Raw genomic sequence first — 15,844 nt, forward strand, 5'->3', positions numbered from 1 at the left:
GGTTTTCAAGACCATTCATCACAAATATGAGTCACTTAGGGAGAGGAAGTTACTGAGGGAGAGGAAGTTACTGAGGGAGAGGAAGTTACTGAGGGAGAGGAAGTTACTGAGGGAGAGGAAGTTACTGAGGAGAGGAAGTTATTGAGGGAGAGGAAGTTACTGAGGGAGAGGAAGTTACTGAGGGAGAGGAAGTTATTGAGGGAGAGGAAGTTACTGAGGGAGATGAAGTTACTGAGGGAGAGGAAGTTATTGAGGGAGAGGAAGTTACTGAGGGAGAGGAAGTTACTGAGGGAGAGGAAGTTATTGAGGGAGAGGAAGTTACTGAGGGAGAGGAAGTTACTGAGGGAGAGGAAGTTACTGAGGGAGAGGAAGTTACTGAGGGAGAGGAAGTTACTGAGGGAGAGGAAGTTACTGAGGGAGAGGAAGTTACTGAGGGAGAGGAAGTTACTGAGGGAGAGGAAGTTACTGAGGGAGAGGAAGTTACTGAGGGAGAGGAAGTTATTGAGGGAGAGGAAGTTACTGAGGGAGAGGAAGTTACTGAGGGAGAGGAAGTTACTGAGGGAGAGGAAGTTATTGAGGGAGAGGAAGTTACTGAGGGAGAGGAAGTTACTGAGGGAGAGGAAGTTACTGAGGGAGAGGAAGTTACTGAGGGAGAGGAAGTTACTGAGGGAGAGGAAGTTACTGAGGGAGAGGAAGTTACTGAGGGAGAGGAAGTTACTGAGGGAGAGGAAGTTACTGAGGGAGAGGAAGTTACTGAGGGAGAGGAAGTTACTGAGGGAGAGGAAGTTACTGAGGGAGAGGAAGTTACTGAGGGAGAGGAAGTTACTGAGGGAGAGGAAGTTACTGAGGGAGAGGAAGTTACTGAGGGAGAGGAAGTTACTGAGGGAGAGGAAGTTACTGAGGGAGAGGAAGTTACTGAGGGAGAGGAAGTTACTGAGGGAGAGGAAGTTACTGAGGGAGAGGAAGTTACTGAGGGAGAGGAAGTTACTGAGGGAGAGGAAGTTACTGAGGGAGAGGAAGTTACTGAGGGAGAGGAAGTTACTGAGGGAGAGGAAGTTACTGAGGGAGAGGAAGTTACTGAGGGAGAGGAAGTTACTGAGGGAGAGGAAGTTACTGAGGGAGAGGAAGTTACTGAGGGAGAGGAAGTTACTGAGGGAGAGGAAGTTACTGAGGGAGAGGAAGTTACTGAGGGAGAGGAAGTTACTGAGGGAGAGGAAGTTACTGAGGGAGAGGAAGTTACTGAGGGAGAGGAAGTTACTGAGGGAGAGGAAGTTATTGAGGGAGAGGAAGTTACTGAGGGAGAGGAAGTTACTGAGGGAGAGGAAGTTACTGAGGGAGAGGAAGTTACTGAGGGAGAGGAAGTTACTGAGGGAGAGGAAGTTACTGAGGGAGAGGAAGTTACTGAGGGAGAGGAAGTTACTGAGGGAGAGGAAGTTACTGAGGGAGAGGAAGTTACTGAGGGAGAGGAAGTTACTGAGGGAGAGGAAGTTACTGAGGGAGAGGAAGTTACTGAGGGAGAGGAAGTTACTGAGGGAGAGGAAGTTACTGAGGGAGAGGAAGTTACTGAGGGAGAGGAAGTTACTGAGGGAGAGGAAGTTACTGTTACTGAGGGAGAGGAAGTTACTGAGGGAGAGGAAGTTACTGAGGGAGAGGAAGTTACTGAGGGAGAGGAAGTTACTGAGGGAGAGGAAGTTACTGAGGGAGAGGAAGTTACTGAGGGAGAGGAAGTTACTGAGGGAGAGGAAGTTACTGAGGGAGAGGAAGTTACTGAGGGAGAGGAAGTTACTGAGGGAGAGGAAGTTACTGAGGGAGAGGAAGTTACTGAGGGAGAGGAAGTTACTGAGGGAGAGGAAGTTACTGAGGGAGAGGAAGTTACTGAGGGAGAGGAAGTTACTGAGGGAGAGGAAGTTACTGAGGGAGAGGAAGTTACTGAGGGAGAGGAAGTTACTGAGGGAGAGGAAGTTACTGAGGGAGAGGAAGTTACTGAGGGAGAGGAAGTTACTGAGGGAGAGGAAGTTACTGAGGGAGAGGAAGTTACTGAGGGAGAGGAAGTTACTGAGGGAGAGGAAGTTACTGAGGGAGAGGAAGTTACTGAGGGAGAGGAAGTTACTGAGGGAGAGAAAGTTACTGAGGGAGAGGAAGTTACTGAGGGAGAGGAAGTTACTGAGGGAGAGGAAGTTACTGAGGGAGAGGAAGTTACTGAGGGAGAGGAAGTTACTGAGGGAGAGGAAGTTACTGAGTGAGAGGAAGTTACTGAGGGAGAGGAAGTTACTGAGGGAGAGGAAGTTACTGAGGGAGAGGAAGTTACTGAGGGAGAGGAAGTTACTGAGGGAGAGGAAGTTACTGAGGGAGAGGAAGTTACTGAGGGAGAGGAAGTTACTGAGTGAGAGGAAGTTACTGAGGGAGAGGAAGTTACTGAGGGAGAGGAAGTTACTGAGGGAGAGGAAGTTACTGAGGGAGAGGAAGTTACTGAGGGAGAGGAAGTTACTGAGGGAGAGGAAGTTACTGAGGGAGAGGAAGTTACTGAGGGAGAGGAAGTTACTGAGGGAGAGGAAGTTACTGAGGGAGAGGAAGTTACTGAGGGAGAGGAAGTTACTGAGGGAGAGGAAGTTACTGAGGGAGAGGAAGTTACTGAGGGAGAGGAAGTTACTGAGGGAGAGGAAGTTACTGAGGGAGAGGAAGTTACTGAGGGAGAGGAAGTTACTGAGTGAGAGGAAGTTACTGAGGGAGAGGAAGTTACTGAGGGAGACGAAGTTACTGAGGGAGAGGAAGTTACTGAGGGAGAGGAAGTTACTGAGGGAGAGGAAGTTACTGAGGGAGAGGAAGTTACTGAGTGAGAGGAAGTTACTGAGGGAGAGGAAGTTACTGAGGGAGAGGAAGTTACTGAGGGAGAGGAAGTTACTGAGGGAGAGGAAGTTACTGAGGGAGAGGAAGTTACTGAGGGAGAGGAAGTTACTGAGGGAGAGGAAGTTACTGAGAGACAGGAAGTTACTGAGGGACAGGAAGTTACTGAGGGAGAGGAAGTTACTGAGGGAGAGGAAATTACTGAGTGAGAGGAAGTTACTGAGGGAGAGTAAGTTACTGAGGGAGAGGAAGTTACTGAGGGACAGGAAGTTACTGAGAGACAGGAAGTTACTGAGGGACAGGAAGTTACTGAGGGAGAGGAAGTTACTGAGGGAGAGGAAGTTACTGAGGGACAGGAAGTTACTGAGAGACAGGAAGTTACTGAGGGACAGGAAGTTACTGAGGGAGAGGAAGTTACTGAGGGAGAGGAAGTTACTGAGGGAGAGGAAGTTACTGAGGGAGAGGAAGTTACTGAGGGAGAGGAAGTTACTGAGAGACAGGAAGTTACTGAGGGAGAGGAAGTTACTGAGGGAGAGGAAGTTACTGAGGGAGAGGAAGTTACTGAGGGACAGGAAGTTACTGAGTGAGAGGAAGTTACTGAGGGAGAGGAAGTTACTGAGGAAGAGGAAGCAAGAAGTTACTGAGGGAGAGGAAGCAAGAATTTACTGAGGGAGAGGGAGCAAGAAGTAATTGAGGGAGAGGAAGTTACTGAGGGAGAGGAAGTTACTGAGGGAGAGGAAGTTACTGAGGGAGAGGAAGTTACTGAGGGAGAGGAAGTTACTGAGGGAGAGGAAGTTACTGAGGGAGAGGAAGTTACTGAGGGAGAGGAAGTTACTGAGTGAGAGGAAGTTACTGAGGGAGAGGAAGTTACTGAGGGATAGGAAGCAAGAAGTTACTGAGGGAGAGGAAGCAAGAATTTACTGAGGGAGAGGGAGCAAGAAGTAACTGAGGGAGAGGAAGTTACTGAGGGAGAGGAAGTTGCTGAGGGAGAGGAAGTTACTGAGGGAGAGGAAGTTACTGAGGGAGAGGAAGTTACTGAGAGAGAGAAAGTTACTGAGGGAGAGGGAGTTACTGAGTGAGAGGAAGTTAATGAGGGAGAGGAAGTTACTGAGGGGAGAGGACGCAAGAAGTTACTGAGGAAGAGGAAGCAAGAATTTACTGAGGGAGAGGGAGCAAGAAGTAACTGAGGGAGAGGAAGTTACTGAAGGAGAGGAAGCTACTGAGGGAGTGGAAGTTACTGAAGGAGAGGAAGTTAGTGAGGGAGAGGAAGTTACTGAGGGAGGGGAAGTTACTGAGGGAGAGGAAGTTACTGAGGGAGAGGAAGTTACTGAGGGAGAGGAAGTTACTGAGGGAGAGGAAGTTACTGAGTGAGAGGAAGTTACTGAGGGAGAGGAAGTTACTGAGTGAGAGGAACTTACTGAGGGAGAGGAAGTTACTGAGTGAGAGGAAGTTACTGAGAGAGAGGAAGTTACTGAGGGAGAGGAAGTTACTGAGTGAGAGGAAGTTACTGAGGGAGAGGAAGTTACTGAGTGAGAGGAAGTTACTGAGGGAGAGGAAGCAAGAAGTTACTGAGGGAGAGGAAGCAAGAATTTACTGAGGGAGAGGAAGCAAGAAGTTACTGAGGGAGAGGAAGCAAGAAGTTACTGAGGGAGAGGGACCTAGAAGTTACTGAGGGAGTGGAAGCAAGAAGTTACTGAGGGAGAGGAAGCAATAAGTTACTGAGGGAGAGGAAGTTACTGAGGGAGAGGAAGCAAGAAGTTACTGAGGGAGAGGGACCTTGAAGTTACTGAGGGAGTGGAAGCAAGAAGTTACTGAGGGAGAGGAAGTTACTGAGGGAGAGGAAGCAAGAAGTTACTGAGGGAGAGGAAGCAAGAAGTTACTGAGGGAGAGGAAGCAAGAAGTTACTGAGGGAGAGGAAGTTACTGAGGGAGAGGAAGCAAGAAGTTACTGAGGGAGAGGAAGCAAGAAATTACTGAGGGAGAGGAAGCAAGAGGTTACTGAGGGAGAGGAAGTTACTGAGGGAGAGGAAGCAAGAGGTTACTGAGGGAGAGGTAGCAAGAAATTACTGAGGGAGAGGAAGCAAGAAGTTACTGAGGGAGAGGAAGCAAGAAATTACTGAGGGAGAGGAAGCAAGAAATTACTGAGGGAGAGGAAGCAAGAAGTTACTGAGGGAGAGGAAGTTACTGAGGGAGAGGAAGCAAGAAGTTACTGAGGGAGAGGAAGCAAGAAGTTACTGAGGGAGAGGAAGCAAGAAGTTACTGAGGGAGAGGAAGTTACTGAGGGAGAGGAAGCAAGAAGATACTGAGGGAGAGGAAGCAAGAAATTACTGAGGGAGAGGAAGCAAGAGGTTACTGAGGGAGAGGAAGTTACTGAGGGAGAGGAAGCAAGAGGTTACTGAGGGAGAGGTAGCAAGAAATTACTGAGGGAGAGGAAGCAAGAAGTTACTGAGGGAGAGGAAGCAAGAAATTACTGAGGGAGAGGAAGCAAGAAATTACTGAGGGAGAGGAAGCAAGAAGTTACTGAGTGAGAGGAAGTTTCTGAGGGAGAGGAAGTTACTGAGGGATAGTAAGCAAGAAGTTACTGAGGGAGAGGAAGCAAGAATTTACTGAGGGAGAGGGAACAAGAAGTAACTGAGGGAGAGGAAGTTACTGAGGGAGAGGAAGTTGCTGAGGGAGAGGAAGTTACTGAGGGAGAGGAAGTTACTGAGGGAGAGGAAGTTACTGAGAGAGAGGAAGTTACTGAGGGAGAGGAAGTTACTGAGTGAGAGGAAGTTACTGAGGGAGAGGAAGTTACTGAGGGGAGAGGACGCAAGAAGTTACTGAGGGAGAGGAAGCAAGAATTTACTGAGGGAGAGGAAGCTACTGAGGGAGAGGAAGTTACTGAGGGAGAGGAAGCTACTGAGGGAGAGGAAGTTACTGAGGGAGAGGAAGTTACTGAGGGAGAGGAAGTTACTGAGGGAGGGGAAGTTACTGAGGGAGAGGAAGTTACTGAGGGAGAGGAAGTTACTGAGGGAGAGGAAGTTACTGAGGGAGAGGAAGTTACTGAGTGAGAGGAAGTTACTGAGGGAGAGGAAGTTACTGAGTGAGAGGAAGTTACTGAGGGAGAGGAAGTTACTGAGTGAGAGGAAGTTACTGAGAGAGAGGAAGTTACTGAGGGAGAGGAAGTTACTGAGTGAGAGGAAGTTACTGAGGGAGAGGAAGTTACTGAGTGAGAGGAAGTTACTGAGGGAGAGGAAGTTACTGAGTGAGAGGAAGTTACTGAGGGAGAGGAAGAAAGAAGTTACTGAGGGAGAGGAAGCAAGAAGTTACTGAGGGAGAGGGACCTAGAAGTTACTGAGGGAGTGGAAGCAAGAAGTTACTGAGGGAGAGGAAGTTACTGAGGGAGAGGAAGCAAGAAGTTACTGAGGGAGAGGAAGCAAGAAGTTACTGAGGGAGAGGAAGCAAGAAGTTACTGAGCGAGAGGAAGTTACTGAGGGAGAGGAAGTTACTGAGGGAGAGGAAGCAAGAAGTTACTGAGGGAGAGGAAGCAAGAAGTTACTGAGGGAGAGGGACCTAGAAGTTACTGAGGGAGTGGAAGCAAGAAGTTACTGAGGGAGAGGAAGTTACTGAGGGAGAGGAAGCAAGAAGTTACTGAGGGAGAGGAAGCAAGAAGTTACTGAGGGAGAGGAAGTTGCTGAGGGAGAGGAAGTTACTGAGGGAGAGGAAGTTACTGAGGGAGAGGAAGCAAGAAGTTACTGAGGGAGAGGAAGCAAGAAATTACTGAGGGAGAGGAAGCAAGAGGTTACTGAGGGAGAGGAAGTTACTGAGGGAGAGGAAGCAAGAGGTTACTGAGGGAGAGGTAGCAAGAAATTACTGAGGGAGAGGAAGCAAGAAGTTACTGAGGGAGAGGAAGCAAGAAATTACTGAGGGAGATGAAGCAAGAAATTACTGAGGGAGAGGAAGCAAGAAGTTACTGAGGGAGAGGAAGTTATTGAGGGAGAGGAATGTAAGACGGTGCCTCCCAAGTGAGGTGCTACCTCACAAGACGGTGCCTCCCAAGTGAGGTGCCGCCTCACAAGACGGTGCCTCCCAAGTGAGGTGCCACCTCACAAGACGGTGCCTGCCAAGTGAGGCACCACCTCACAAGACGGTGCCTCCCAAGTGAGGTGCCACCTCACAAGACGGTGCCTCCCAAGTGAGGTGCCACCTCACAAGACGGTGTCTCCCAAGTGAGGTGCCACCTCACAAGACGGTGCCTCCCAAGTGAGGTGCCACCTCACAAGACGGTGCCTGCCAAGTGAGGTGCCACCTCTTTCTAAAACTCAAATTTTATTTCTTGACAAAGGTTGCAATGATCACATTTTATAACGTATTCTTAAGAATAATGACAGCCACTAACATTCCGTGGCATTTGTAAAGTCACACGATTCTAACAAGCCATGGAATGGGTGGGGTTTGAACCCATGGCAGGTGAGTCCAACTCACAGGCCAGTGCGTTTGCCACTGGGCCAGGTGGCTCTAATAAGACTAATCCAACAGATGAATCTCCAGCCAGCGTGACTGTGGCGAACTCTAGCTCAAGTCCTCATCGTGGTTTGTTTGAAATCGTGTGATTACGATTTCGGGAGTCATGATAGCGGTTTTGAGGGGCCTTGAGCTAGAGTTCTCTACAGCCACTATAGTGAAGATTCAACTGTAAAAAGTCTTCTTCAATGGTAAATATTATGAATAAGATTGTACTTATCATTTTTCCACCATAAGCAATAATCAGATATCATTGAGAACCTCTGGTTAGACACAAAATATCTGTATAACTCTGTTTTGAGAACGATGTTGATATCTGTGTTACTGGCTGTTTTGAACACCTGTGAAGTCTGAAGACCTGTAGCACTTGGTCATATTATTATTATTATTATTATTATTATTACTATTATTATTATTTATTATTATTATTATTATTATTATTATTATTATTATTATTATTATTATTATTATTATTTTTATTATTATTATTATTATTATTATTATTATTATTATTATTATTATTATTATTATTATTATTATTATTATTATTATTATTATTATCAGAACTAAGTTCTAAACCCACCAAGGTCGTAGTGCTGGTACCTGGTCGTAAATAAATCAACAATCAAATCAATCTGCAGAGCAGAGCAAGAACAAGACAAACAAGCAGGGGTATATATCTTTACCAATGTATTTCATCACCAATACAACATTAATGATACAGTACAATACATTACAATACAACATTAACAATTAGAGAGGAAGTCAGATTGAAATGCTACAATTCAGAGAGACTGAAAGGAGGAGTGGTTACCACCAGTGTCCGGGGAAGTCTGCCACTCAACCAGGTAAACTGATGTAACGTCACCCTGGCTGAAGCAGGCGGCTTCCACGTGACTGGATGATTTAACTGGACAATAAGAGCAACAGTAAGGCCCCAGAACTGCCACACTCTAAACTGCCAGTTCACTGGTCGTGAGGGCAGGCAAAATGGGTGTGTGACGAATGTCGAATTAAATGTAACATACTCGGCCAATGCCACACTGGCAAATGCACATGAAATATTTGGAACATTTCAATAATTAAAATAAGAATTCACTTTAAATCCATGCAACACTGATGATTGATATGCAACGTGGTTTAGACAATTTGCTGTTTTAGATAATGTTTTGATAAACCTTATTTCAACATTTATATAACGTACTAAACAGGTGTGATAAGCGTAAGTAGCAGTGAAGGCTCGATCTGCCGTATTTTAATCACTTACCGTATTGCTCTTTATCCAAAGAATTGGAAACTAAGTGATAGAAAGATTTCGAAGTCAGCATTCTCTTTCTTGGGTCAAATTAGATTTCTATCCATTCCAGAGGTAGTGTATGTAATAATAATGTAATAATAATGTAATAATAATTTTCTCTGGCAGTGTTAGCCATAATGTAATTGTTCTCATTTATTACCGCGACAGAACCAGGATCACCAATTATCATCAATGTAACATCATCTGATGGGTCGGCTTATGTTACCTGGACACCTCCTGAGGAAGCAAATGGCGTAATTTTAAGCTATGAGGTCGACTTTGTGATTGAAACTGACCTTAATAAAATAATTGTGTCTGGTAGTGAAACTGAGGTCAATATTCCTGACTTACAAGTGTGTGGAATGTACGACTTTACTGTCAAGGCAAAAACTGAAGCTGAAAACTGGGGTCCTGAGTCTGACACAATCTCTTGTCTCATCGATGGTGTTGGTAAGTGTTACCATCATTACTGTTTTATGAACATTAAAATGGTATAAAATACCGACAGGTTGTTAGGTAAGACACATATGCAACAGTTAGGTATCTTTATTTCGAAATAAAGATACCTAACTGTTGCATATGTGTCTTACCTAACATTACTGTTTTATACTTAATATTCTTGGAATATCTTCACGAAAAGAACGGCTAGACCTGAGGTATAGTCCTGACCTAAACTCTGCCCTTTACTAACTCTGCCCTTTACTAACTCTGCCCTTTACTAACTCTGCCCTTTACTAACTCTGCCCTTTACTAACTCTGCCCTTTACTAACTCTGCCCTTTACTAACTCTGCCCTTTACTAACTCTGCCCTTTACTAACTCTGCCCTTTACTAACTCTGCCCTTTACTAACTCTGCCCTTTACTAACTCTGCCTTTTACTAACTCTGCCCTTTACTAACTCTGCCCTTTACTAACTCTGCCCTTTACTAACTCTGCCCTTTACTAACTCTGCCCTTTACTAACTCTGCCCTTTACTAACTCTGCCTTTTACTAACTCTGCCCTTTACTAACTCTGCCCTTTACTAACTCTGCCCTTTACTAACTCTGCCTTTTACTAACTCTGCCCTTTACTAACTCTGCCCTTTACTAACTCTGCCCTTTACTAACTCTGCCCTTTACTAACTCTGCCCTTTACTAACTCTGCCCTTTACTAACTCTGCCCTTTACTAACTCTGCCCTTTACTAACTCTGCCCTTTACTAACAACATCTGTGTACCCCGGAAGAAATAGTTACTTCTTGTTTTAATACTTCCCCTCAAGGAAGGTTCCTTGATGTTGGTGAGGGGCTCTTGATTTAGGGAATTGGATCTGTGCTCCAGTTCCCCGAATTAAGCCTGAATGCCTTCCACATCCCCCCCAGGTGCTGTATAATCCTCCGGGTTTAGCGCTACCCCCTTGATTATAATAATAATAAATGTTTTAATACTTAATATAGAAAATATTAGCAAAATATCTTTAAGTTAGAAGTAAAATTTACTAGTTAATGATTTCAGCTAGGTTAGGTTAGGTTAGGTTAGGTTAGGTTAGGTTAGGTTAGGTTAGGTTAGGTTAGGTTAGGTTAGGTTAGGTTAGGTTAGGTTAGGTTAGGTTAGAATGGGTTAGGTTAGGTTAGGTTAGGTTAGGTTAGGTTAGGTTAGGTTAGGTTAGGTTAGGATAGATTAGGTTAGGTTAGGTTTAGGTTAGGTTAGGTTAGGTTTAGGTTAGGTTAGGTTAGATTAGGTTAGGTTTAGGTTAGGTTTATGTTAGGTTTAGGTTAGGTTCGGTTAGGTTAGGTTAGGTTAGGTTAGGTTAGGTTAGGTTAGGTTAGGTTAGGTTAGGTTAGGTTAGGTTAGGTTAGGTTAGGTTAGGTTAGGTTAGGTTAGGTTAGGTTAGGTTAGGTTAGGTTAGGTTAGGTTAGGTTAGGTTAGGTTAGTTTTAGGTTAGGTTAGGTTAGGTTAGGTTAGGTTAGGTTAGGTTAGGTTAGGTTAGGTTAGGTTAGGTTAGGTTAGGTTAGGTTAGGTTAGGTTAGGTTAGGTTAGGTTAGGTTAGGTTAGGTTAGGTTGGGTTAGGTTAGGTTAGGTTAGGTTAGGTTAGGTTAGGTTAGGTTAGGTTAGGTTGGGTTAGGTTAGTTTAGGTTAGGTTAGGTTAGGTTGGGTTAGGTTAGGTTAGATTAGGTTAGGTTAGGTTAGGTTAGGTTAGGTTAGGTTAGTTTAGGTTAGGTTAGGTTAGGTTGGGTTAGGTTAGGTTAGGTTAGGTTAGGTTAGGTTAGGTTAGGTTAGGTTAGGTTAGGCTAGGTTAGGTTAGGTTAGGTTAGGTTAGGTTAGGTTAGGTTAGGTTAGGTTAGGTTAAGTCAGGTTAGGTTAAGTTAGGTTAGGTTAAGTTAGGTTAGGTTAGGTTAGGTTAGGTTAGGTTAGGTTAGGTTAGTTTAGGTTAGGGTATTTACCAAGAATAAACTAATATAAATAATTATCGTACAGTAATACTCTTATCATAGCATGCAAAATTTTGTCTCATGTCATAAGCAGTAAGTGTACATTCATCACAATATAAACATCTCCATCATCATGGAAAACTTTATGTTGTGTGATTGGTTCGGCCTGAGATGACTGAATCGTGATTGGTTAACTGTGTCACGTGACTCAATATTAACATGTGGTTGGCCCTCCTGTGTTGTTTTTGCAGCTAAAATAAATGAAATGTTAGAAACTATTGTCGTTAAGGTTTAGAGAGGTTGTATGTTAAAATATAAATAATTGTATGAGTTCTCTACTCAAATAACCGGCACACGAGAGAAAGAAATGTAGACGCTTTGATCTAACTTGGATCATTAACTAGCCACACACAAGTGCGAAGGAAAGGGAGCATATATATATATATATATATATATATATATATATATATATATATATATATATATATATATATATATATATATACATATATACATATGTCGTGCCGAATAGGCAGAACTTGCGATCTTGGCTTAAATAGCAACGTTCATCTTGCCATATAGGACAAGTGAAAATTTGTGTATGCAATAATTTCACCAAAGTCATTCTGAACCTAACGAAAAAAATATATTTCACTGTGTTTGTTTAGTATTAAATTATTGTAAACAAATCTAAAATATATTTAGTTGGGTTAGGCTAAAATAAATTGCGCTTGTTATAATAAGGTTAGGTAAGTTTTCTAAGATTCTTTTGGTGGAAAATTAAAATTTTTTACATTAACATTAATGAAAAATATATATCTTTAAAAGTATAAAAGAAAATTTCAGAAAGGACTTAATTTTAAATGAGTTCTTGCTAATTGACTAGTTTTACATATTCGGCACGACATATATATATATATATATATATATATATATATATATATATATATATATATATATATATATATATATATATATATATATATATATATATATATATATATATATATATATATGTAGGTAGTAGGTTGGTAGACAGCAACCACCCAGGGAAGTACTACCGTCCTGCCAGATGACTGTGAAACAAAAACCTGTAACTGTTTTGCATGATGGTAGGATTGCTCGTTTCTTTTTCTGTCTCATAAACACGCTAAGATAACAGGGATATCTTGCTACTCCTACTTACACTTTGGTCACACTTCACAGACACGCACATGCATATATATATATACATACATCTAGGTTTTTCTCCCTTTTTCTAAATAGCTCTTGTTCTTTTTATTTCTTCTATTGTCCATGGGGAAGTGGAAAAGAATCTTTCCTCCGTAAGCCATGCGTGTCGTATGAGGCGACTAAAATGCCGGGAGCAATGGGCTAGTAACCCCTTCTCCTGTATACATTTACTAAAAAAGAGAAGAAGAAAAACTTTATAAAACTGGGTTGCTTAAATGTGCGTGGATGTATTGCGGATGACAAGAAACAGATGATTGCTGATGTTATGAATGAAAAGAAGTTGGATGTCCTGGCTCTAAGCGAAACAAAGCTGAAGGGGGTAGGAGAGTTTCAGTGGGGGGAAATAAATGGGATTAAATCTGGAGTATCTGAGAGAGTTAGAGCAAAGGAAGGGGTAGCAGTAATGTTAAATGATCAGTTATGGAAGGAGAAAAGAGAATATGAATGTGTAAATTCAAGAATTATGTGGATTAAAGTAAAGGTTGGATGCGAGAAGTGGGTCATAATAAGCGTGTATGCACCTGGAGAAGAGAGGAATGCAGAGGAGAGAGAGAGATTTTGGGAGATGTTAAGTGAATGTATAGGAGCCTTTGAACCAAGTGAGAGAGTAATTGTGGTAGGGGACCTGAATGCTAAAGTAGGAGAAACTTTTAGAGAGGGTGTGGTAGGTAAGTTTGGGGTGCCAGGTGTAAATGATAATGGGAGCCCTTTGATTGAACTTTGTGTAGAAAGGGTTTTAGTTATAGGTAATACATATTTTAAGAAAAAGAGGATAAATAAGTATACAAGATATGATGTAGGGCGAAATGACAGTAGTTTGTTGGATTATGTATTGGTAGATAAAAGACTGCTGAGTAGACTTCAGGATGTACATGTTTATAGAGGGGCCACAGATATATCAGATCACTTTCTAGTTGTAGCTACACTGAGAGTAAAAGGTAGATGGGATACAAGGAGAATAGAAGCATCAGGGAAGATAGAGGTGAAGGTTTATAAACTAAAAGAGGAGGCAGTTAGGGTAAGATATAAACAGCTATTGGAGGATAGATGGGCAAATGTGAGCATAGGCAATGGGGTCGAAGAGGTATGGGGTAGGATTAAAAATGTAGTGTTAGAGTGTTCAGCAGAAGTTTGTGGTTACAGGAAAGTGGGTGCAGGAGGGAAGAGGAGCGATTGGTGGAATGATGATGTAAAGAGAGTAGTAAGGGAGAAAAAGTTAGCATATGAGAAGTTTTTACAAAGTAGAAGTGATGCAAGGAGGGAAGAGTATATGGAGAAAAAGAGAGAGGTTAAGAGAGTGGTGAAGCAAGGTAAAAAGAGAGCAAATGAGAGAGTGGGTGAGATGTTATCAACAAATTTTGTTGAAAATAAGAAAAAGTTTTGGAGTGAGATTAACAAGTTAAGAAAGCCTAGAGAACAAATGGATTTGTCAGTTAAAAATAGGAGAGTAGAGTTATTAAATGGAGAGTTAGAGGTATTGGGAAGATGGAGGGAATATTTTGAAGAATTGTTAAATGTTGATGAAGATAGGGAAGCTGTGATTTCGTGTATAGGGCAAGGAGGAATAACATCTTGTAGGAGTGAGGAAGAGCCAGTTGTGAGTGTGGGGGAAGTTCTTGAGGCAGTAGGCAAAATGAAAGGGGGTAAGGCAGCCGGGATTGATGGGATAAAGATAGAAATGTTAAAAGCAGGTGGGGATATAGTTTTGGAGTGGTTGGTGCAATTATTTAATAAATGTATGGAAGAGGGTAAGGTACCTAGGGATTGGCAGAGAGCATGCATAGTTCCTTTGTATAAAGGCAAAGGGGATAAAAGAGAGTGCAAAAATTATAGGGGGATAAGTCTGTTGAGTGTACCTGGTAAAGTGTATGGTAGAGTTATAATTGAAAGAATTAAGAGTAAGACGGAGAATAGGATAGCAGATGAACAAGGAGGCTTTAGGAAAGGTAGGGGGTGTGTGGACCAGGTGTTTACAGTGAAACATATAAGTGAACAGTATTTAGATAAGGCTAAAGAGGTCTTTGTGGCATTTATGGATTTGGAAAAGGCGTATGACAGGGTGGATAGGGGGGCAATGTGGCAGATGTTGCAAGTGTATGGTGTAGGAGGTAGGTTACTGAAAGCAGTGAAGAGTTTTTACGAGGATAGTGAGGCTCAAGTTAGAGTATGTAGGAAAGAGGGAAATTTTTTCCCTGTAAAAGTAGGCCTTAGACAAGGATGTGTGATGTCACCGTGGTTGTTTAATATATTTATAGATGGGGTTGTAAGAGAAGTAAATGCGAGGGTCTTGGCAAGAGGCGTGGAGTTAAAAGATAAAGAATCACACACAAAGTGGGAGTTGTCACAGCTGCTCTTTGCTGATGACACTGTGCTCTTGGGAGATTCTGAAGAGAAGTTGCAGAGATTGGTGGATGAATTTGGTAGGGTGTGCAAAAGAAGAAAATTAAAGGTGAATACAGGAAAAAATAAGGTTATGAGGATAACAAAAAGATTAGGTGATGAAAGATTGAATATCAGATTGGAGGGAGAGAGTATGGAGGAGGTGAACGTATTCAGATATTTGGGAGTGGACGTGTCAGCGGATGGGTCTATGAAAGATGAGGTGAATCATAGAATTGATGAGGGAAAAAGAGTGAGTGGTGCACTTAGGAGTCTGTGGAGACAAAGAACTTTGTCCTTGGAGGCAAAGAGGGGAATGTATGAGAGTATAGTTTTACCAACGCTCTTATATGGGTGTGAAGCGTGGGTGATGAATGTTGCAGCGAGGAGAAGGCTGGAGGCAGTGGAGATGTCATGTCTGAGGGCAATGTGTGGTGTGAATATAATGCAGAGAATTCGTAGTTTGGAAGTTAGGAGGAGGTGCGGGATTACCAAAACTGTTGTCCAGAGGGCTGAGGAAGGGTTGTTGAGGTGGTTCGGACATGTAGAGAGAATGGAGCGAAACAGAATGACTTCAAGAGTGTATCAGTCTGTAGTGGAAGGAAGGCGGGGTAGGGGTAGGCCTAGGAAAGGTTGGAGGGAGGGGGTAAAGGAGGTTTTGTGTGCGAGGGGCTTGGACTTCCAGGAGGCATGCATGAGCGTGTTTGATAGGAGTGAATGGAGACAAATGGTTTTTAATACTTGACGTGCTGTTGGAGTGTGAGCAAAGTAACATTTATGAAGGGATTCAGGGAAACCGGCAGGCCGGACTTGAGTCCTGGAGATGGGAAGTACAGTGCCTGCACACTGAAGGAGGGGTGTTAATGTTGCAGTTTAAAAACTGTAGTGTAAAGCACCCTTCTGGCAAGACAGTGATGGAGTGAATGATGGTGAAAGTTTTTCTTTTTCGGGCCACCCTGCCTTGGTGGGAATCGGCCAGTGTGATAATAAATATATATATATATATATATATATATATATATATATATATATATATATATATATATATATATATATATATATATATATATATATATATATATATAATAAGTGTAGGTAGAACTAATAATATGAAGGCTGGGTTTTGACCAGGACCTGAACTTATAATTGATCAAAATCACAAGTTCAAACGTGTTGAAA

The 15,844-nt window shown here is 42.7% G+C and overlaps 1 protein-coding gene across 1 annotated transcript in view; it reads left to right on the forward strand.

The window, feature by feature from the left end:
• The window catches only part of LOC128704825 (phosphatidylinositol phosphatase PTPRQ), a gene marked incomplete at its 5' end in the record, with an annotated part of 153,195 nt that overhangs the window by 87,658 nt on the left and 49,693 nt on the right, over nucleotides 1-15,844 (forward strand). The window contains 1 exon segment of the mRNA XM_070104398.1: nucleotides 8,812-9,093. Within this exon segment, the coding sequence (XP_069960499.1) occupies nucleotides 8,812-9,093 (282 nt within the window).

Source organism: Cherax quadricarinatus, chromosome 91 (assembly GCF_038502225.1).
Source record: "Cherax quadricarinatus isolate ZL_2023a chromosome 91, ASM3850222v1, whole genome shotgun sequence".
Classification (NCBI taxonomy): Eukaryota; Metazoa; Arthropoda; class Malacostraca; order Decapoda; family Parastacidae; genus Cherax; species Cherax quadricarinatus.